The sequence below is a fragment of the Heptranchias perlo genome, chromosome 3 (assembly GCF_035084215.1).
Source record: "Heptranchias perlo isolate sHepPer1 chromosome 3, sHepPer1.hap1, whole genome shotgun sequence".
NCBI lineage: Eukaryota > Metazoa > Chordata > Chondrichthyes > Hexanchiformes > Hexanchidae > Heptranchias > Heptranchias perlo.
Window position 1 is genome coordinate 112,601,108 of NC_090327.1, and position 24,964 is coordinate 112,626,071.

Sequence of the window (24,964 nt, forward strand, 5' to 3'; positions counted from 1 at the left end):
ATTGGTGGTAAGAGGTTTGGGAAAGGTACAATATCTGAAGCAAGCTTTATAAAGTGGTGGGTAAGTAGCATTAGAACATAAGAAATAGGAGCAGGAGTAGGCCATTCGGCCCCTCGAGCCTGCTCCGCCATTCAGTAAGAGAATAAGGTCAAAATCCTGGAACTCCCTTCCTAACAGCACTGTGGGAGAACCTTCACCACACGGACTGCAGCGGTTCAAGAAAACAGCTCACCACCACCTTCTCAAGGGCAATTAGGGATGGGCAATAAATGCCGGCCTCGCCAGCGACGCCCACATCCCATGAACGAATAAAAAAAAGATCATGGCTGATCTTCTACCTCAACTCCACTTCCCGCCTTATCCCCATATCCCTTGATTCGCTTAGTGTCCAAAAATCTATCAATCTCAGTCTTGAACATACTCAACGGCTGAGCAGCCACGGTCTTCTGGGGTAGAGAATTCCAAAGATTCACAACCCTCTCAGTGAAGAAATTTTTCCTCACCTCATTACTAATTGGCTGACCTCTTTATCTTGAAACTATACCCTCTAGTTCTAGACTCTCCAGCCAGGGGAAACAGCTTCTCAGCATCTACCCTATCAAGCCCCATAAGAATTTTATATGTTTCAAGAGATCCCCTCTCATTCTTCTAAGCTCCAGAGAATATAGGCCCATTCTACTCAATATCTCCTCATAGGACAACCCTCACATCCCGGGAATCAATTTAGTGAAGCTGCATTGCACCCCATCTAAGGCAAGTATATCCTTCCTTCGGTAAGGAGACTAAAACTGTACACAGTACTTCAGGTGAGGTCTCACTAGAGCTCCATATAATTGCAGCAAAACCTCCATACTCTTAGCCTTTATTGCAAGGTGGTTCAAGGATAACATACCATTTGCCTTCCTAATTGCTTCCTGTACCTACATGTTAACTTTCTGTGATTCGTGTACAATGACACCCAAATCCCTCTGAATACCAACATTTCTTAGTCTCTCACCTTTTTAAAAAATATTCTGCTTTTTCTATTCTTCCTACCAAAGTGGATAATTTCACATTTCCTCACCATTGACATTTCCATCTGTCACCTTCTTGCCCACTCACTTAACCTGTCTATATCCCTTTGCAGCTTCTTTGTGACCACCTCACAGCTTACTTGCCCACCTAGCTTTGTATCGTCAGCAAACTTGGATACATTACACTCGATCCCCTCATCTAAGTCATTGATATATACTGTCAACAACTGAGGCCAAAGCACTGATCCTTGCGACACCCCACTAGTTACAACCAGCCAACCCGAAAATGACCCATTTATTCCTACTCTTTGTTTTCTGTCCATTAACCAATTCTCAATCTATGCTAATATATTACCCCCAATCCCATGAGCCCTTATCTTGTGTAACAACCTCTTGTATGGCACCTTATCAAAAGCCTTTGAAAATCCACATATACTACATCCACTGGTTCCCTCTTATCTATCCTGCTAGTTACACCCTCAAAAAACTCCAATAGATTTGTCAAACACTATTTCCCTTTCATAAAACCATGTTGACGCTGCCTAATAATATTATGATTTTCTAAGTGCCCTGTTAATATGTCCTTAATAATAGATTCTAGCATTTTCCCTACTACTGATGTCAGGCTAACTGGCCTATAGTTCCCTGTTTTCTCTCTCCCTCCTTTCTTGAATAGCGGGGTTATATTTGCTACCTTCCAATCCATGGGGACCATTCTAGAATCTAGGGAATTCTGGATGATCAAAATCAATGCATCCACTATCTCTGTAGCCACATCTTTTAAAACCCTAGGATGTAAGCCATCAGGTCCAGAGGATTTGTCAGCTTTTAGTCCCATTAATTTCTCCAGTACTTTTTCTTTACAAATATTAATTATTTTAAGTTCCTCACTCTCATTAGACACTTGGTTCCCCACTATTTATGGTATTTTTTTGTGTCTTCTACTGTGAAGATAGATATAAAATATTTGTTTAAGGTCTCTGCCACTTCCTTATTCCCCATTATAATTTCTTCTGTCTCAGCCTCTAAGGGACCCATGTTTACTTTTGATACTCTCTTTCTTTTTACATACTTGTAGAAGCTCTTTCAATCTGTTTTTATATTTCTTGCTAATTTACTCATATTCAATTTTCTCCACCTTTATCAATTTCTAGGTCATCCTTAGCTGATTTCTAAAATCCTCCCAATCCTCAGCCATACTACTCTTTTTGGCAAAATTGTAAGCCTCTTCTTTTAATCTAGTACTATCCTTAATTTCTCTAGTCAGCCACGATTGGATCATATTTCCCGTGGAATTTTTATTCCTCAAGGGAATGGATATTGGTTGAGAACTATGAATTATTTCTTTAAATGTTTGCCATTGCTTATCTACCATCGTATCTTTTAATCTAATTTCCCAATCTACCTTGGCCAACTCGCCCCTCATACCTATGTAATTGACTTTGTATAAATTTAAGACCCTAGTTTTGGACTTAACTACATCACTCTCAAACTCAATATGATATGTTATCATATTATGATCATAATTCCCCCCAGAGGATCCTTAACTATAAGATTACTAATAAACCCTGTCTCATTACACAATACTAGATCTAAAGTAGCCTGTTCTGTAGTTGGTTCCTCGACATATTGTTCGAGAAAACTGTCTCAAATGCATTCCAGGAACTCGTCCTCCAAACTACTTTTGGTCTGTCCAGTCCATAGGAAGACTAAAGTCCCCTGTGATTATTGCATTACCCTTGTTACATGCTCCTCTAATTTCCTGATTTATGCTCCGTCCAACACTATACCGACTGTTAGGGAGCCTATAAACTAGTCCCACCAGTGTTTTCTGCCCCTTGTTATTTCTTACTTCCACCCATACTGATTCTACATCCTGATTTTCTGAGCTAAGGTCCTTTCTCACTACTGTCTTTATCTCATCCTTCACTATCAGGGCTACCTCCTCCCCTCCTTTTCCATTTTGTCTGTCTCTAAAAGTCATATACCCTGGAATATTTAGTTCCCAACCTTAGTCACCCTGCAACCACGTCTCAGTAATGGCTACTAGATCAAACCCATTTATCTCTATTTGTGCCATTAATTCATCTATCTTGTTACGATTGCTTCGTGCATTCAGATACATCGCCTTTAATTTTAACTTTTTACTTTTTTCCCTGATGTGACCTTAGTCACTAATGCCCTTTTATCTTTGTTAAACTCTCTATCCCTTCCTGACATACTCTGCTTGTTTTTACCCAAATCGCTGCTCTGCTCTACAGCCTTGACCTTTCTCTTTACATTTATAAATTTACCCTTACCTCAACCTTCCGCACCCCCCTTATTAGCTTAAAGACCTATCTACCACCCTAGTTATTCGATTTGCTAGGATACTGATCCCAGCCCGGTTTAAATGCAGCCCGTCCCAACAGAACAGCTCCCTCTTTCCCCAGTACAGGTGCCAGTGCCCCATGAATTGAAACCCCTGCTTTCCATACCACTCTTTCAGCCTTGCATTTAGCCATCTTATCTGTTTGTCCCTATGCCAATTTGCATGTGGCTCAGGTAGTAATCCAGAGATTATTACCTTTTGAGGTTCTGCTTTTTAATTTGGACCCTAGATCCCCAAACTCCCTCAGCAGCACCTCATTCCTAGTTCTACCTGTGTCGTTGGTTCCTAGTTGGACCACGGCAAGTGGATCCTCCCCCTCCTGCTTCAAGTTCTTCTCCAGCCGTGAGGAGATGTCCTTAACCCTGGCGCTGGGCAGTCATCACAGCCTTCAGGACTCCCGGTTGCGGCTGTAGAGAACAGTATCTATCCCCCTGACTATACTATCCCCTAACACTACCACATTCCTTTTCGCTCCCCCCACTTGAATGGCCTCCTGTACAACGGTGCCGAGGTCAATTTACCCATCCTCCATGCAGTCTTTATTCTCATCCACACAGGTAGCACGTACCCCATATCTGTTGGACAAGGGCAAAGGCTGAGGCTCCTCCACCACTGCAGCTGGGGTCCGCTTACCTGCCTGACTTGCAATCATATCCTCCTGTTCCTGACCACTAACTAAATCTAAACCACTACTTAACCTAAGGTGTGACAGCCTCTTGTGTCAAAGTGTCCAGGTAACTCTCCCCCTCCCTGATGCATCGCAATGTCTGCAGCTCGGACTCCAGCTCAACAACTCTAAGCTGAAGTTCCTTGAGTTGCAGACACTTACTGCAGATGTGGTTGCTCGGGATCTCGCTGGGCTCCACCAACTCCCACGTGCTGCAGTTACAGCACGCTACCTGCCCTGCCATCCCAATCTAACCTTGTTTTATTTATTTACTTAATTAAAGTTTTTATGTAATTAATTCACTTGGTTTATTTTTAGTTATCTTTTTAAACTAATAAATTTATCTAGTTTACGTTATTAATTTAATAAAGTATTATCAAGTTATATGTTCCTAGTTTAAACCACTGCCCTAGCTTTGAGAGGAAAAAAAGCATATTACTCACCAACCAGTCATCCTGCTGTCCTCTTTCAAATTTCTGCCTGTGTTTGAGTTGGTCCCAGCTTTATATCCCCGCTTTGCTCTCGGTCGCTGGTCCCAGCTTTATATCCCTGCTCTGCTCTCGGTCGCTGGTCCCAGCTTTATATCCCTGCTCTGCTCTCGGTCGCTGGTCCCAGCTTTATATCCCTGCTCTGCTCTCGGTCGCTGGTCCCAGCTTTATATCCCTGCTCTGCTCTCGGTTGCTGGTCCCAGCTTTATATCCCTGCTATGCTCTCGGTCGCTGGTCCCAGCTTTATATCCCTGCTATGCTCTCGGTCACTGGTCCCAGCTTTATACCCCACTCTGCTCTCGTTCGCTGGTCCCAGCTTTATATCCCCGCTGTGCTCTCGGTCACTGGTCCCAGCTTTATATCCCCACTCTGCTCTCGGGCCCTGCTCCTTCTGCTCTCGGGCCCTGCTCCTTCTCCTCTCGGGCCTCCACTCCCGCTCCTTTTTATCCCCAATATCCACTAATAACCACAATAACCACTAAAAACACTAACCAATGAATTAAATACTTACTGACTTACCCTCAGCACTCCTCCTTGTCTTGTGACAGCACTTTTTGACTTTTTCTTGATTTTTGATTCCTCGTGAGGCTTCCTTTATTCTCCGCTCAGTCTTAGTCTATAGTTCTTTGATTTAAATCACCTACCACTTTTTCCCCCTCTGCACCTAATTCCCACACTCACCAAATTCCCAATTGAAAGTCCTCACTCTGATAGTACTTCACTCCATTAGGGGTTCAATCTCTGTCTTCCCAACCTCCGTGCTCAGCATTGCAAATATTACATCAATAAGGTCCTGTAACTTTCTGTATCAGTAAGTTATGTAATGATTTCACCTTGAATTAGTCATGTGATATATTGCTTTAGTAAATTTTCTGTATTGCAGGGATAGATAGATGTAAACTGGTATTGCTCCCAGTGCATTGTTCATATGCGGTTTGGTGTTCGCTGTGGTACTGCGTAGCCTAAACATAACATCATACTTCAGGCATCAAACTTCAATTTCTATGTTGCACTTTCTTCTGATTGATTAGATTTTGATAGTAAATAATCACAACTGAACACTGTACTAATCAGCAAATTATTGCTCTGCTCACCAGCACTTTGTCAGGTCCAACCCAAACTACCGCACTCTATTCTCGGCCTACCCTGCCTTGTTTCCCAGTAGACCCGATCTTTCCTGGCCCACTCTGATGGTGCTTCTGGCCTGTAAGGCCTGACCTGACTGGTCAATTTGGCCTGCACCCAACCCATTTCCAGTATAAAGTTGCTTTTGAATACAATATGTTCTTTATACAGTATATCTGAAGGTGAAGTGAGAAATATATGGATATATACAGGCACATAGTGAGAGCCAAATTTAAGCTGCACTCAACAGAATGTAGATTCCTGTGCACGAAAGCACTTGCTGCCTCCTTGTTTCTAACAAACCCAACTAAGTGCCATAATTTCAATGCCTGATTCAACATGAATTTTATTTCATCTGGACTCATATTGCAGTTGAGCAAAAAGATAAAGGATTTTACTGGGAAAATTGAAATACGCTTTTTAAAAATTATACAAGAAGATAAAAGGAGGTGACACATACGGTGAATATGAAGAAATGCAGTGGATATGGTGTACACAGACTTCCAGAAAGCCTTTGACAAGGTACCACACAAGAGGCTACTGGAGAAGATTAAGGGGTATGGAATTAAGGGAAAGGTAGTAATTTGGATTATCGGATATGGGAACAGGACAGACACATGGGATTAGGACTACTGCTTGTATAGAGGATAAACAACGTCATTGACTGGTTGGGCCGAACAGCATGTTTTGGTTTCTAATTTCTATGTAATTTCATAATTGTAATCACAATTACAGTCATCAAATACAACACAAAACACAAATGATGCTGAAAGCCAGCTTCAGGATAGGTACAGGCTGAAGAGATCAGAAACAGATTGGGATGGACACAGGTTGGGGGGAGGGCAGGATGCCTCACATGCTGTTATAACCTGGGACCTCACTTCCAGTGTTGCCAGGACCTATCTCATGTTACTAAACCCCAGAACCTCCATCTATTAAGATCTACTGAATCCCATAACCCCCTCTGCCCCATATTGCATGTTGCCTTCCATCTACTATGGCCTTTTAAAAAAAAAAATAACAGATTAATATTAAATGCATATGTCAAGGAACATTTAATAATAACCAAGGGTACTTGTTCTTGGTTTTCACAAAATATGGACAGAATCTCACAATTCAATGTGCAAAACAATGATAGAAGCACCAGAGCACCTGGTAGTAAAGATGCAACTTGACTTATTCAATCATGATAAATTAGTGGCTGTGATACATTTTGCATTACATGGCATAACACTTCTGTTGTTATAAAACAGCATATCCTACTATCCAATGTTGTTTATGTTTCTATACAGATAGATAGATAAATTATGGATCTGAAATGCCGATATTTTTTGATGCATAAATGATGTACTTCTACCATAGGGGACTGGAATTTGAGGTGCGAGTCAGATATGCCAGAGTTACATCCATTCTAAAATACCCACAAAATTCCAGTAGAATTCACTGTTGGTAGAAGATGTGCCCGCTTTCAAAGTGGTGCCTGTATGAAAATGACAGCATAATGAGGGCAAAGTGGCTGTTGCAGAAATTCAGCCATTTATGCTGGAATTGCACCTGACTTATGTTAAGCTTGTAGAAAAAAGGGTAATTTACCTGCAGGACAGTCAAACCAAGAATTGGTTGAGTTCACAGGCTTTGAATGTCCACAATACAGCTTTGATTGAAGTGATTTTCTCAGCTGCGCAGCCTGAAAGGATTCTTCCAGCAGTTTCAGGCAAGGGAACCTTTTGCTTACCACCCTTCTGTTATGGAGCCCTTACCATGGGGTACATTATGGGTATTCTCATATGTCCTGATAATGGAGGAGGCGCAGGAAAAAGAGAAAATAAGGCACACAGAATAAAGTTACACCAAAGAGAAGACCCTTCTATCAGAATCTTCAGACCATGTCTGCTCCCTTGATGATGTTTCAGAGGAGATCTGCTTAAGGGATGCATTATTCTTTGAGGAGGCATAGAAAAAACTATGGGATGAAATTGGTCTATCCCAGTAGAAAGAAACGGAAACAAAGTGAATCGGCAGCCCGTTTTACACCATGTCTGACTTTCTTTTCCATTGACAGGCATAGACCAATTTCACCCTTGTGTATCTCATTACAAACTGACCTCCAAACATCCTTTCAAACACTAAACCAAATGAAGAAAAGACAATGCTTGGAAAACTGAACTGGTAGACAAGGGAATGTCTATGGATGTTATTTGTATGGATTTCCAGAAGGCATTCGATAAGGTTCCACATAAGGGACTGTTAACAAAAATGAAACTGCATGGAATTGGAGGCAACCGATTGACATGGGTAGGGAATTGGTTAGGAGGTAAGAGACAGACAGTAGGGATAATGGGTATGTACTCAAATTGGCAGGATGTCACTAGTGGTGTCCCCCAGGGATCTGTACTGGGGCCTCGGCTTTTCACTATATTTATAAATGACTTAGCTGAAGGAATAGAGAGCTGTATATCCAAGTTTGCTGATGACACCAAGTTAGGTGGCACAGTAAATAGTGTAGATGGGAGCAGAAAGTTGCAAAGGGACATTGACAGATTAAGTGAGTGGGCAAAATTGTGGCAGGTGGAGTTCAATGTGGGGAAGTGTGAGGTCATCCACTTTGGACCTAAGAAAGATGGATCATTGTAGTTTCTAAATGGTGAGAAGCTAGAAACTGTGGAGGAGCAGAGAGATTTCGGGGTCCAAGTACAGAAATCACGAAAGGCTAGTGGACAGGTACAAAAAATAATTAAAAAGGCTAATGGAATGTTGGCCTTTATCGCAAGGGGGCTGGAATAGAAAGGGGTGGAAGTTATGTTACAGTTATATAAATCTCTAGTTAGACCGCATCTGGAGTACTGTGTTCAGTTCTGGGTACCGCAACTCAGGAAAGATATATTGGCCTTGGAGGGGGTGCGGTGCAGATTCACCGGAATGATACCAAGGCTAAAAGGATTAAATTATGAGGACTGGTTGCATAGACTAGGCTTGTATTTCCTTTGATGATAGAAGATTAAGGTGATCTAATTAAGGTGTTTAAGATGATGAAAGAAATTGATAGGGTAGATACAGAGAAACTATTTCCTCTGGTGGGGGTGTTCAGAACAAGGGGGCGTCACCTTAAAATTAAAGCTAGGCTGTTTAGGGGTGATGTCAGGAAGCACTTCTTCACACAAAGGGTAGTGGAAATCTGGAACACTCTTCCCCAAAATGCTGTTGAGGCTGGGTCAATTGAAAATTTCAAAACTGAGATTGATAGATTTTTGTTAGGCAAGGATATTAAGGGATATGGAACCAAGGAGGGTAGATGGAGTTAAGACACGGATCAGCCATGATCTAATTGAATGGCGTAATAGGCTCGAGCAGCTGAATGGCCTACTCTTGTTCCCATGTTCCTATCAAAGTGATTTGAATTTGCATGTATGTTCACAGAAGTTGCTTGTTTTTACCACTGTGACTACCCGGTGTGCCTTTCTGTGCTGCGCCAAGGTGATACCCGAGGGCTAGGGATGCCAGTGGTGTTTGGCTGCCTTGTGGTATTTTTAGCCTCTTGGAACTGCGTTGGCTGTCATCTCAGGGCTTCTAAGTCTCTGGATGACTCTTTAGCAGTCTCCACTGCAGGTGCATGGTCCCAGCTGGGGTGCCAACCGAGGTGCTACATTTGAGGTGGACTCAGTGCCACAGAATTAGGGACAGGAAAATCAGCCAATATTCCCACTCCGAACATTATCGAGTGTGTGTGCTTGTACAATGTGAGGACAAATTTGGGCTCAGCTGTGATGGAGGAATATTCCGGCAACACTCAGTGCCTTGACTTATATATAAAGAGCCATTTGAGTGAGGTTCTGGAGGGTGATCAGCACTCATGGAACTGCACCCCAACAAGGAGACGAAACCTTCAGTGAAGGGAGAAAATTGCCAGGAAAAGAAGGAAAAAACTCAACTTGGACAGATTCTCACAGGAGTAAATAGTAAAACGGAAGGATGGGGCTGATTAGGGACCAAAAAGGAGATCTTCATATGGAGGCAGAGGGCATAGCTGAGGTACTAAATGAGTATGTTGCATCTGTCTTCACTAAAGAAGAGGATACTGTCAATGTAGCAGTAAAGGAGGAGGTAGTAGCGATAATGGATATGATAAAAATAGATAAAGAGGAGGTACTTAAAAGATTGGCAGTACTCAAAGTAGAAAAGTCAATCGGTCCAAATGGGATGCATCCTAGGTTGCTGAGAGAATTATGGGTGAAAATTGTGGAGGCTCTGGTCACAATCTTCCAATCCTCCTTAGACATGGGGACGGTGACAGAGGACTGGAGGATTGCAAATGTTATACCCCTGTTCAAAAAAGGGGTGAGGGATAAACCTGGCAACTGCAGGCCAGTCAGCCTAAGATGAGGAAACTCTTAGAGATAATAATCCAGGACAAAATTAATTGGCACTTGGAAAAATATGGGTTAATAAATGAAAGCAGCACGGATTTGTTAAATGCAAATCTTATTTGATTAACTTGATTGATGAAGTAACAGAGAGGGTTGATGAGGGTAGTGCTGTTGATGTCGTGTATATGGACTTCCAAAAGGCGTTTGATAAAGTACTACATAATAGACTTGTTCGCAAAATTGAAGCCTATGGGATTAAAGGGACAGTGGCAGCGTGGATATGAAATTGAGTAAGGGACAGAAAGCAGAGAGTAGTGGTGAACGGTTGTTTTTTAGACTGGAGGGAAGTATATAGTGGTGTTCTCCAGGGGTCAGAATAAGGACCACTGTTATTTTTGATACATATTAATGACCTGGACTTGGGTATACAGAGCAAAATCTCAAAGTCTTCAGATGACATGAAACCCGGAAATGTAGTAAACAGTGAGGAGGATAGTAACAGTCTTCAGGGGGACACAGACAGACTGGTGAAATGGGAAGACACATGGCCTTATAGAGGGTACAGAGGAGATTTACTAGAATGGTACCAGGGATGAAAGATGTCAGTTACGTGGAGAGACTAGAGAAACTGGGGTTGTTCACCTTAGAACAGAGGAGATTAAGGGGATTTTGATAGAGGTGTTCAAAATCATGAACGGTTTTGATAGAGTAAATAAGGAGAAACTGTTTCCAGTGGCAGAAGGGTCGGTAACCAGAGGACAGTGGTAATTGGCAAAAGAATCAGAGGCGATATGAGGAAAAACATTTTTACGCAGTGAGTTGTAATGGTCTGGAATGCACTGCCTGAAAGAAGCAGATTCAGTCGTAACTTTCAAAAGGGAATTGGATAAATACTTGAAGGGGAAAAATTTTCAGGGCAATGGGGAAAGAACAGGGGTGTGGGACTAATGGAATAGCTCTTTCAAAGAGCTGGCACAAGCATGATGGACTGAATACCTCCCTCCTGTGCTGTATCATTCTATGAATAATGCAAGACCGTTAATCACCGCAAACGTCATACTCATGCTCAGCTCAGCCTAGCACTAAACACTCTTAAGGAGCACATGCATACATGTAAACAAACAACAGTTCTCAGCCCTCAGGTCCAAACGCTCTACTGACCTTGACAACTTTGTGGATTTATGTATTTTCTGCCCTCTTTTTCTGAAGTCCCTGACTGATGCTGAGGTGTAGTTCCATGGGTGCCACCTCCAGTACTTCGCCTAAGTGACCCATCTTCATACGTGAGCCTAATCGATGAGTGCTTGCAGGTTTTTGGACAGTCAAAGGAAAGGGCAACACAGGAGAACCCAATCCTGTTCTCAATTAACGCCCACACATTCTAGCTGAGGCAGTAGGAGGATCGTGGCGAGTGTCCTTACCAATTGACATGAAAGGAGAACAAGTTGCATGATTGAATGGTCCTCTGATGGTTCAAAGTCTTAATATTGACCAGTATAACTGTGAGATTGAAAATGTCATTGAAAAGTTTAGAAACTAAAAATTTAGAAAAAACTTTTATGCCAATTTTTTAAGATCTTATAATCCTACAATCAGGACAATGTTACAGACACTGCCAGATCCTAAATGGTGTGGTTTACATAATCTGGAGCAAAAGTAAAATCTTCAGTATTTTTTGGTAACTGCTGTGTAGGCCCCTTTCAGTAGCATGCTGATATCTGGTCCTTCACAGCAGACTCTCCTCCCCCTCCCCAATCTGCAGATCCATTGATGAGGGAGCTGCTACTGGTTTCCACATTATTGGCTGTTCAATTCCTTCACAGCAGCAGCAGCTAATTCTTGGTCTGTCAGAGACAGCGGCAGCAACTCTTTCCGATAAGCTGCACTGAGTAGTGCCCGTGACTAAATTGAAATGACTTCCAAAATTGGCTAGGCTCCAAACACATCAGAAAATGCTAGATAATTGACTGCTCAGCTGTTTGCAATGAACAAGTACATTTTTTACATGATTTTTAAGTAATGTATAAATGGAAAAATATAAATCAGTATATCAGGTTTAAAACTGAATGTACAGAATAAAGAAAATGTCATTTGAGGTTTCTGTGAGATCCAGAAAATTCACCACTCGTGACTGGTTGTAGATAGCCCCACCACATGTTACAAGGTCAAGGATACATGTTCGAATGTTTATGTGTTGTAGTTTCAAACAATTTGTATTGCCCTTTTAATAGCAGATGTTCCACATGGCATTTTAATATCATCTCAATTGTGTAGAGTTCTGAGATTGAAAGTCGTGGGAAAAGTTAATTGAAAGCTATTATAAATGGGGGATTTGCTTCAATCTGAATGTAAGATTCTGAGCAAAATAATCATTTCTGTGGTACAGAAGGAAATGCTAAAGACAATCCTGCATTTTACAGGCATAACTGCCAGTCAGTAATCAGCTAAGTACCATAATCCTCCTTGGAGGGTAAAATCTTACTTGACCTCCAGCTATATACAGCACATGATAACAGCATTAAACTGTAAAACTCCTCACTCCTCCTCCCAACAGTCTCCACTGTAGGTCATCACATATCAAAGTTGGGTTGGTGGGGCTGTGCCCCACTCTTTTTGCTTTGAGATGGCTGTGCAGATTCAGATTTGCTAATGTGGATGAAATCACAATATATGGGGAGAATAATTCTGTGTACAAAGCTCGGCAAGGCTGCAATTATTGAAAGCTTTTGAATGTAATTTTGCTGAGCCTGGGGAGATTAAAGAAAAGTGCTTGCCAGCTTGGATTTGATGCATTCTTCTGGACAGAATGCTCTCTATCTCCCAGATGTGCAATGGCAAATAGAAAGGTAAAGCCAGGTAGAATGTTTAACAAAAATAGAAAAAAAAAGGACATAATCTTAAAATGTACGAATAAAGCAGTGAGAGGATGGACTGTAATTACTTTGCTGTTTAATGCAATGCTTTGTGATGAGTAGATAAATGATTTGACATTGAAATGCTTTGATGCCATGTTTTGTTTCATTCCCCGCTCAATTTAGGATTAATGGGAAACAAATAAAAATGCTCTAATATTTTGCATTTATGATGACTACGCAATAGCCTAATTAATGCTTAACTGTCTTCACAATTTCTAATTTTAATGTACAGGGAAGCATTGATTTAAAATGTTTTAATTTTATCACCTTAATGTTGTTGGAGAAGTCTCCCTGACTGAATTTGTTGTTTATTTCCATCCAGGAAAAGGAGCCCATCAACATCCAGGGAACACAATCGAAAATACGACCAGAGGGACGAGAGAGCAGACCCGTCACAGTATGCACTTTTGGAAAGTGCAATGCAAAGATCACCTACAGAATATGCAGACCGTGACAAGCGATCCCTTCGTGGGTCACGGGTTTATGATGACTCTGAGCATATTGAGTACAGAGAAAGCAGGGACTCCAGTCGTAGAAGTCGAAGGCGGTCTCAGGAGTTCCGAGATTTGGTAGATGAGGATATTGATATACAAACCAGGGACGAATATGAAAGGCAGAGGCGAGAGGAGGAGTACCAAACCCGTTATCGTAGTGATCCAAATTTGGCTCGTTACCCAGTCAAACCTCAACCGTACGAGGAGCAAATGCGAATGCATGCTGAAGTGTCCAGGGCGCGTCATGAACGAAGACACAGTGATGTGTCTTTGGCATACACAGAGATGGATGATGCACAGGTCTCAATGCATAGACTGGAAAGGCAGTCAAGACAACGTTCTGCATGTGACCGCAGAGCCCCTGTACAAAGTCAACGTTCTTACTCTATGGAAAGAACTCAAGACATGCATGGGCCTAGTTCTAGTTGGCAAAGGACCCCAAATCACAGTCCACCGACACCTAGGCGAAGCCCAATCCCATTTGATAGGAGTGACATGCGTCGTTCAGATTCATTGCGGAAACAGCATCACTTGGATCCAAGTTCTGCTGTTAAGAAAACAAAACGGGAAAAGATGGAAACCATGCTACGAAATGACTCTCTCAGCTCAGACCAGTCTGAATCGGTAAGGCCACCACCACCAAAGCCACATAAAACAAAGAAAGGAGGTAAAATGCGCCAAGTCTCATTGAGTAGCTCAGAGGAAGAGCTTGCATCTACTCCAGAATATACCAGCTGTGATGATGTAGAGATTGAGAGTGAAAGTGTCAGTGAAAAAGGTAAGCATTAACTGTCTTTAGATCACTTTTTACTGGGTTTAAATAATCTATCTAATTTTAATTAGGTTATTTTCATGTAAATACGTTCTCCAGAGCTCTCAGTTTAATTACAAGTAGTGGATATTTAGTTAAAAGTTTGCGAGGATATGTCCGATGGGTCAGTGAGCAATACGCTACACAGTATGGGAAGAGCCATACAGACCAGGATGGTCCCAAGTTTGATCCTTGCCTGGTGTAGTTAGTTCAGCTCAGCTGGAGAGTACTTAGGGGACTACAATCACCATCAGCGCCTATGAATTGAAAATTAATTCATGGTGACCTTTGCTGGTCATTATCCAGTGGTTCCTGCTGGAAAATGGGATGTGTGGACTTGAGATGAGCACAGGATTGGGCACAGTTGTGATGCCTCCATGTCTGATAGCCTACTGTCTGAATTCTCAGATGAAGATTAGAAACTTGGGGAAAGTATCATAGGGTTGTTGGCATCCATGGGACCAAATCCTAATAGAAGTTAGTGTTTTCCGGTGAGGAAAGGAAAAGTTGGAGATGGAATTTTTTTTAAAAAAAAGTCAAGATTTCTGTCCATAAAGTACAAGCAGTTGTTTATTCAAATTACAAAATTTTATGTGAGATATACAGCCATTGCATATAAGTGTAGAGCTGAGTAAAATGTCAAAGCTCATTTGGAAACTATTTCTTGGTCTCTGCATTGTTGTTTATTTTCCCAGATTATCTAAAACTATTTTCATTTTGCTGTTGTTAAATAAATGTATTGTATAGTATGTGTAGTGCATAGAATGTAATACAGCTCCATCACTTCGTCCAGCGAATAGCTGAGCCATACAGACCAGGAATATCCAGTTCCAATCACTGGTCTGCACTGAATTAGTTGATCTCAGCTAGGCTGACAGTTGGGGCTGATTACTATCCAGCTGGAAGTGTACTTGTGTCAGATGAGGACAAGATCAGGTTCGGTTGTGATGCCTCACTATCGAATAGCTTGCCAACATGCACTATCTAGGCTCACAAATTAATAATGTCCGGGTGAAGTACCAGAGGGTAACTGATGCCCATGGAACCATATCCCAGCAAGGATTGAGTGCCTTCAGGAAAAGAAAGGGTAGAAAATTGCAGCACTTCTAGGTAAACAGGTTTATTTTGAAAGTGCTCTTTCCACCTTTTAAAGAATTGCATTCAGAATTAATCCAAAGGTATTTCTCATTAGGAATGGAAAGCTTGTTTAACTTGGCCTAATTGTTTGGATATACAGTGATACCTTTTTAAATGTCTGCGACAATCAGTACAGTAATGCTCAGAAGAAATTTGTTGTCACATATACTTAATTGAGAAATGAAGAACCAGTTACTCCTGTATGCCTGGCTACAGAACACTAAGGCCATTCAAAGATACACGCAACTCTAAAGGTTAAAGTCATAACATATTCTATTAAGCCTCAATATTTTATTTTTAATGTGGGGCAATGCTTTCATTATGTAATATACCTAATGTAGATAATGTTGAAACTAAGCAATCCTGTATGCCTGCACCTCAGCCACCCTTGGTTTGCTGGTAAAGCACAGTCCTACCCACTTATCTCAAACCTGTTTATGTCAACATCCTGTTTATTTCAACAAAAAGTGAAGACCCAGTCCCTTCTTTGCACATTAATACCAAATATGTACCATTTATGTTGATGTTGATGTTGACATAAACTCTGGTACACTTAATTTGATGAATTTTTTAAGCCCCGAACACTATTAAATGCCTTCTTTTATCACCACTTATGTCCATGGACCCTTATCGTCACATTGCGGTGGGGGTAAATCTGCTGAAACAGGGAGGAAGGAAAACACAGAGCATCATTGCGTATGTGTTATTATTGCTTTGTCTCTTCGGATTGTAGTCTTTCCATCTTCGGTCATCCTTTGATGAGAGGCAGATGATGCTATCTGCCTCCAATTTCCAGGATTCTGCGAGGCTCCAGTTACATTTGAGAATTGCTGATACACCTCCCCCTCCCCCCACCCCCAGAAGCATTGTTATTTCCTGGTTTGACAAACAGCCATTTTAGTTGACTAACTCTGCCTATTTGGTGAGTAATAGTTTCAGGCAAACAAACACATTTCTTTTAAGTTTTATTTTGACGTTGGTTTGAGAAACTGCAAGAAGCTGACAAATCAGTTGAGCAGGTTCCCGGATAGAGAGTGAGAGGGTGAAAGTGAGATGTCAACCATGAATCCCGGAGTAGTACGTGACTTTTCTCTTATTAAGAGCTGTGTTTGCAGCGAGAAAGCAAAGCTTCGAGTGATTAACCGAACCTAGAAGTTCAGCAAAGAAAATTGAAACAATACTGAAAAGAAGAGGTGCGGCACGATAGAAACGGAAATCTGCGGATTTGTCTCACTTATGTCAACCAAATTAGAATGGTCGGCAACATATCAACATAAGTGGGTAGGACTGTATAATTGTGGAAGCGTTTTATTATGGTATGACGATACCTTATTAATCAAGTGACTGAATTGTGCTTTGTGTAGAAAGTCTCTCAAATTAGATTTGTTGGCATCTCCGTGGCCTTAATTGTTACTTTGTAATATGGCTTCTCCAATGGGGGTATTAATGATTGTGGAGTTCAGCCTAATCACTGTCACCTTTTCATAATCAGGACTTGTGTACAAGTGTGTGTATGTTTGTATGTACGTGAATATATATATAAAAAATATAGTAGGACAAGGAATCCTGAGTAAGTTTTTCTACTCAGACCTTGCGGTTTGAGGTGTCCAATGGTATACATAATGAGGTATATTCACCAATTCTAGAATCCCAGCAGGGACCTGCGTTTGAAGGAACGGTGTAGGTTGCAGATAGGGCTAGAACATTGTAGCACTGATTCTCCAATCTATCTGCCCTTTAGATCAGGACATTTACTCCATTGTCATCTTTTGATAGAAAATACAGGCCAGTGATTCTTGCTTGAAAAACATCGAGGGGGAAAGTTATCTGCTAGTGACCAATCATCTACTTAACTTTTCTAACTAGCACCTAAAATCATCATGTTCCCCAATGCAATAGCACATAAAGGAGCAGGCAAACATTAGATGACATTAATCAACACCTCAAATACAAACAGGATTAACCACCACAAAATATACATGCCAGTGATGATGATGGACTATGTCTATAATCAAGTATTGCAATCTATGGTCATGTCTGTGTCCTCACACAATAAGATTTGTCTTTGTTCTATATCATGTTCTTTGAGGTTTCTACTGTTCAGGTAGACCAGCCTTCAGTAACTGATCTGATCCTCATGAGTGTTATTTGCTGATGCTATAAAAGTAAGTATTGATAGAACTGAATATCTTTGTCAGGATATTCACAGAATCATTTAGCAACTTTATTTTAAGCCTCATTTGTTGAAAAGATTTATTTTGTTTGATTTTTAAAAATAATCACGTTAAAATGCCATGCTTTGTACATACAGTAGCTGTGTAAAATTCCACAGTTGGGCAATATTCTGAGATCAATCACTACCCTGCAACTGTATGTAATGACTGATAATAACTTCAATTAAAGTTGTCAATGTGTAAATGGAATAAATTAGAGAATAATAACATCAGTTGACCACATACATAGATGATACATAGAAGTTACAAAATGGAAACGGGCCATTCGGCCCAACCAGTCCATATTGGCGTTTACCCTTCACTCTTGTGGACAATTTAAATACTATCAAAGCTTTCTTGTACATTTATATGTATGTGAAAAGTATGTTCTATACTTTTGATCCCAATATCCAAACAATCAAAGCCACATTTCTGTTGAACTTGATGCACTTGCAATGGTGACCTCTCCTAATTAATAGTATTGCTCGTTGAGTTCTTTTCACTGGGACATAATTTCTGCAACAAATACACTAAATCCTTCCATGTTCATTCTTTTTAGAAGGCATGTCTGATGACTCAACAAGACCAAATAATAATAGCATTCTGCAAGTTTTGAAGAAGCTTGGAAGTTCTAACATTGTCAGGGGTATGAGCGCTGAGAGCAAAGTCCCAGCACACTTGTAGACTTTTTTATATTATGCTTTGAAAAGCAATGGTGTAGACTTGAAATTTTGCCTTCCCACTGCTAAAACAATCTCATTTATTCTCAGTGTAGAAGGGTTTTGTCAGCAGAAGGATGAAAATACTGGCTGATGCTAACCTACATTAATGAAACTTTCCTCCTTCTCCACCCCAGACAGCACAGCAGTGCTTTATGAAAGCTTGTCACATATTGGGATTTTTACTTACTTGACAAGGGGGAGTTTTACCTACTTTTAATTAAGATGTTGCTCTTAAATTAAATTTAGCTCACAAGTGAGGGATTAAATCCACAGCACAGCCACATTATGGAACTACAAATTAGATGCAATTGAAGCATTTGTCCAGAATGGTGTTGCTCTCTTACCACATTAGTTTGAGACAGTGAGGTTCATTTACACATTCCAGAGAGGAAATTATGAGTAATGTTGAAATGGCTTCATTGACGTGAGCCCAATGGGGGATAGATACCAGGGAAGCTCACACCTTGAGGATGATAGCCAATTTGAGTGGCAGCTTAACTTGCCAATCACCGGCCACAGAGAGTTGGGGAAAGACTCTTTGGCTTCCTGTCTGTTTGGGAAACGCTGACAGAGTCTGAAGAAATCTGGAGTGGAAGTCAGATACAGAGGGCGAGAATTCCCTTCTTAAGTTTAGCATTGACTAGCTTCAGAGAATTGCTTCGTCAGAAAAGTGAATTTAGCCCGCTATCAGGGAAAGTGTGGTATATGTTGTTTTTTTTATATATTATGAGGATTGCTATGAAGTTGATTTAAATTCACTGTAAACATTAATCTATTTGTTCACATTTATATATAAAACAAATCAGCTTATTGGTTTACACTTGGTCTTGTCTCACTCAGGGGAACATGCGAGATTGCAAGACACAGTTCACACGCAGAGAGATTTCATTGTTATAATCCCAAGGTCGTTCTATCATATGACTAGATATTGGATAGTACTCTTGATTGTAGAGAACGCGGGATCTGCTTACGGGAGAGACAAATGACATTGAACTTGAAAGGCTGTCTAGTACAGACTAGAAATTTATAACAATACTGTTGGAAAAGAAACAAGCTTTTCTTTTTTTAAAAAAGCAGCTCATGGTCGGGCGCACAGCAGTCACTTGCACATAAACAATTGCTTTGCTATCCCAACTTCCCAAACACTAGGGAAATTTGAACAGATGCCTGATTGTGAAACTGCACACTCTGTTTGGTGAGGGTAGGGGATACAGGACTGCTTTGGATAGAGTTTTTTTTTGCTAGCTTTGTCTTCACTTTTGGTGCCACTGCTGTTCAGAGTTGCATCAAAAGCACAAAAAGTGCCCAGATTTAGTCTTTTAACTTCTGGAAATTTCACAAGTCTATCCCAGTTGGTGGGTTTGCAATTGGTGAAATGCAATATTTGTAGTGGCAAATGAGAGCCAAATTAATGGATTAATTGGGTTATAAATTGAACTTGAAGCTGGAATGCTTTCAAAGTGGACAGATTTCATTTGAAGAGGAAATTTGATGGCATTTTCTTCTCCATCCCCAGACAAAAAAAGAAAAGACAGCACCACTGTCTGGGAACCCCTGAAGTAACCCTTCATGGTGTATAGGTTAGAGTTGCTTCATTGGGTCCATATTGATGAAGTTAAGCACTTAAATGTCACAGACAGAATAGATTACTACAACAGATATTTTGATTTGAAAAATCGTAGGTACAATACTTAGTGCTCATCAAGGTAAGCAAAACTCCTCCTTCAAAGCTCTCTTGCGTGGCCATTTGATGTGTAACAAGTTAGGGCAATTAGCAGTATTCAGAACAGTAATAGGTGATGTCAGAGTTTAATGTGATAAAGAATTTATGGCCAGCCCATCACAAAAGGCTAAAGCACATTCTTTACTTTTTTTGGATTAAGATAGAGTCTTGTACACTAAATGTAACAAATCTCACATTTTGCAATCAGTTGCTCTAAACCATAATCCATTTTAAAGACATTATTTGGGAGTCAAGATATTGGCTTGTCATAACAAGATGAATATGATATAACCTAGAAATTCATTTGACAAGGTTTTGTAACCTTATAGCTGAATTAGCACTGTGGAGCAAAATTTTCGAAGACAGCTAGGAGTCTTGCAGGAAGTGGGCAGAGTCAGAAAAACAGCTATTTCTGCTGCAAAAGTGAGACCACGCAGATCTCATTACCATTGTATAATTACGTAAATCTTGCTGGAATTCCTGACAGTGGGCAAGAGACTGCACATGGTCTGCTGAGTTGAAATGGGTGCATTGGGTTCCTGGGCCTAACCTGCTCAAGCATTCCTTCTGCAAGAAAGGTACGTGTCCAGTTGGCAGTACAATCATCATTTTAGTGCATTTTGCTCCTGCATTGGTTGTTTTTGTTGGGCATTCCTTTTGCATTTTACGGTTCTGGCTGCCAGTGCTCCCTTCCATTAATCTTGAATGTTGTTGGCATTCCATACAAAATGGTGAATCTAGTGATTCCTTCTGGGGTTCCGGACGCTTTAGATGAAGAAGAGTTACATAGAATTTTACAGAAAATACAACACGGAAACAGTCTGTTTGACCCAACCAGCCATGTTGGTGCTCACCTCCCACATGAGCAGTAGTCCTTTCCCCTATCCCTTTATCCCCATTTCCTTCAACCACCTATCTAATCTAATCTTAACTATTGACAAGGTCTCTGCTTCATTTGCTAATTCTGGTAGTGCATTCCAGAACCTCACAGCCCTCTGTGTAAAAGGTTTCCCTGGCTCTCTTTTGTAAATCTCTTACATTTTACAGATAATGAGGGAGGCCACCATATGTAGGTGCAACAACACCCAAGATGTCTTATTCACACCCGTCACTTGCATTTACAGACTCCTCCACATGTACTTGAATGTATCAGAGTAAACAATTTTACAACATCAAGTTATAGTCCAACAATTTTATTTGAAATTCACAAGCTTTCGGAGGCTTCCTCCTTCCTCAGGTGAATGTTGTGGAAATGAAATCCTCGAACCCTTCGCATTTATAAATCACAGAACAATACCTGGTGATTACAGAAAGTCTTTCCAACTGCCGTTGCCAAGGCAATCACAGTGTGCAGACAGAGAGGTGTTACCTAAAAGGCCACTGAATATACAAACCACCAAAAAAAACCAGAGAGAGAGGCAGAAACATAGAAAAGACAGCAAATGACCCGTTATATTAAAAACAGATAACATTTGTTTGCTGGTGGGGTTACGTGTAGCGTGACATGAACCCAAGATCCCAGTTGAGGCCGTCCTCATGGGTGCGGAACTTGGCTATCAATTTCTGCTCGACGATTTTGCGTTGTCGTGTGTCTCGAAGGCCGCCTTGGAGTATGCTTACCCGAAGGTCGGTGGCTGAATGTCCTTGACTGCTGAAGTGTTCCCCGACTGGGAGGGAACCCTCCTGTCTGGCGATTGTTGCGCGGTGTCCGTTCATCCGTTGTCGCAGCGTCTGCATGGTCTCGCCAATGTACCATGCTCTGGGGCATCCTTTCCTGCAACGTATGAGGTAGACAACGTTGGCCGAGTCACAGGAGTATGAACCATGCACCTGGTGGGTGGTGTCCTCTCGTGTGATGGTGGTATCCGTGTCGATGATCTGGCATGTCTTGCAGAGGTTACCGTGGCAGGGTTGTGTGGTGTCGTGGACGCTGTTCTCCTGAAAGTTGGGTAATTTGCTGCGAACGATGGTCTGTTTGAGGTTGGGTGGCTGTTTAAAGGTGAGTAGTGGAGGTGTGGGGATGGCCATAGCGAGGTGTTCGTCGTCATTGATGACATGTTGAAGGCTGCGGAGAACATGGCGCAGTTTCTCCGCTCCGGGGAAGTACTGGACGACGAAGGGTACTCTGTTGGTTGCGTCCCGTGTTAGTCTTCTGAGGAGGTCTATGCGATTTTTCGCTGTGGCCCGTCGGAACTGTCGATCGATGAGTCGAGTGTCATATCCCGTTCTTACTAGGGCGTCTTTCAGCGTCTGTAGGTGTCCATCGCGTTCCTCCTCGTCTGAGCAGACCCTGTGTATTCGCAGGGCCTGTCCATAGGGGATGGCCTCTTTGACGTGGTTAGGGTGGAAGCTGGAAAAGTGGAGCATCGTGAGGTTGTCCGTGGGCTTGCAGTAAAGTGAGGTGCTGAGGTGCCCGTCTTTGATGGAGATTCGTGTGTCCAAGAAAGAAACTGATTCTGAGGAGTAGTCCATGGTGAGCTTGATGGTGGGATGGAACTTGTTGATGTTATCGTGTAGTCTCTTTAGTGGTTCCTCGCGGCATAAGTATCAGAGTAGGCCTGTCTTCGCCACCTCCATTTCAGAAGGCAGGCTGTCACACATTTGCATCGTCTGCTGCAGGATGACCTGCAAACAATACCTGAACCAGGGACTACTCTTACTTTCTACTACCACATCCATCCATGCCACCCCAAGGACATCGGCCACATCAGGCAGTCATTCAGCATTTCCGCACGCTCTAACTACTTTTTCGGGCTTTACAATGACCTAACCAGCGGTCCTTAAAGGATAACTGATAGCTGTGGAGGAAGCCTGCAGGTAAGTTTTTTTTTAAACTCACTTTAATGTGGAGTCAGGAGTAGCAGGAGCCAAATGAAATTGTCAGGCCCTGACCGGCAAGCTGCATCGGGAAGCCCAATTGCCACACACCGCGAGCTGCAATTACAATGAGGCTCGGTGACCAATTTAGGACGGTCCTCTGTTTCAGCTGCACATCGCACGGGTCACACCCAGTTTCAGATGCTAATGAATTTAGACCCCAAAGCCTTTCAATATAATCTCTACGCCCGATCAGTGAAGACCCTGCAGAAACGGCATAAGCATCTGTTGACACCATTTCTCCGGGGTTTGTGCCAAAGCTAAGGCAAGAGGTCGGGAAAACACCTGCGGAAACTCCAGGATTTTGATTAATTCCGGTGGATTTCAATCAATCCAGCTGACCCATACATTGCTGTAGCAATAGGGCCACAGTTACACCATTTGCTTTTATACAGATGTTGTGATATAATGGAGTCATCTGAGAATATCAATTGATTCTCATATCTCCCCTTCCCCTACAGAAGCACACTCAGGTACTGCTTTATGGTGCCGTATCTTGACACAACTAGGACAAGTCAGTGGCATTTCTCCAGAATTGTAATTATCCTCAGCCATCAACTGAGGAGTTTCCTTTGAAGTGGAGTCCTAATGGTTTGCTACATTTAGAAATCATTGTTGTCCCAGATTGCTAAGTCAGTTGAGCTTAATTTTCATAAAACTACTAGCTGAGATTAGTGAAGACTAATTACATGTTAAATGCAACCCCTTTTCCTTCCACAGGAACATTCGTAGATTGAAAATGACATGAATCCTCCAGCGATACGAACCATTAGATTAATAGATACATTTTTATAGAGATTATATGGAATGCAAAGCAATCACATTAAAGTGTTATGAAAGGACCATTTTTGTCTGGTAAATTATATGGCAAAACACTGTAGAGGTTAGTAAACAAGAGCAGAGCATGACAGTGCAATCTTTGGCGTGATGACATTATCATATCATCACTGATTGCATCTGCCACAAGTACGAATTTGTTATGCTTTCTGTTGGCTTTAGTGAAAACTGTAAAAAGGTATATTGTAAAATATCATAAAAGGCTGCAGTGCAGCCCAAACTTTCTACTGTCAGACATAGCATACAGGAGGAGAACATAGGAACAGGATTGGGCCATTCAGCCCCTCAAGTCTGCTCGGCCATTCAATCAGATCATGGCTGATCTGTACATCAAATCCATTTACCCGCCTTAGCTCCAAATCCCTTGATACCCTGACTTAACAAAAATAAAAATAAAAGCAGGCTATTTACTGACTCTTTCATTACAGTGGGGTTTTCAAACCCCCACTGAAGCAATAACATCCCTTTAAGTAGCAGAATCCTAAAAGAGGTGCGGGTTTCCCTGACCCAGATCTGTGTCCTCTCATTTTCAAAATGCAAATTCAATAGCTTTGTTGTACAGAGCAGAAGTCAGGTTGGTAGATGTCACCAATTTAATTCATTGCTAGATTTAATTAATTTTGAAAGCAAGCCTGTCAGAGGTTGGAGAAATACAATTTTGTTCAGGATGGAACTTTTAAAAAACCTACAGCAATAGGAACAAAATTGGAAAAGCACCTTGAGGCAAAGCATCGATTATTCATACATGTGCTTATTGCAATTGCAAATAATGTACAACAGCTACAGATTCTCACCTGATCACTCTCCTTCAGTAGTTAACGACGTATAAACCTAGAAATTACTGTTCACAATACTAGCAATGAGTGCTTAATGTATTTATATTATAACAGTGGCATTAATTCTCTATCCCAGAGGGCTGTAGATGATGAGTCAATGAGCTCAATTTTAGGGGGAAATTGCGGGTGCGTTAGGGGCAAGGGGACTCCGGAAATCCCCTTCGGGTTTGGAAGCTGGCTCCGTCCCGCCAACTTCACAGTTTCCCAGGCACCCACCTGTGTGCACGTGGGTGACCAAAAACAGAAGTCCCGCTGGCAATTAAAGCCGGCGGGTTGACAGTTAAAGAGCCAAATGTACCTCATTGAGGTACTTAAGGCACTTTACCTGTGACTGATTAAGTGAGTGTAATGATTTTTAACTTACCTGGGCG

General features: G+C 41.6%; 1 protein-coding gene across 1 annotated transcript in view; it reads left to right on the plus strand.

Annotated features, from left to right (window-relative positions):
* Positions 1-24,964, plus strand: part of rims2a (regulating synaptic membrane exocytosis 2a) — a 993,532-nt gene that overhangs the window by 502,188 nt on the left and 466,380 nt on the right. Inside the window, exon 5 of the mRNA XM_067981485.1 lies at positions 13,266-14,215. Within this exon, the coding sequence (XP_067837586.1) occupies positions 13,266-14,215 (950 nt within the window). The remainder of the gene's footprint in view (positions 1-13,265; positions 14,216-24,964) is intronic.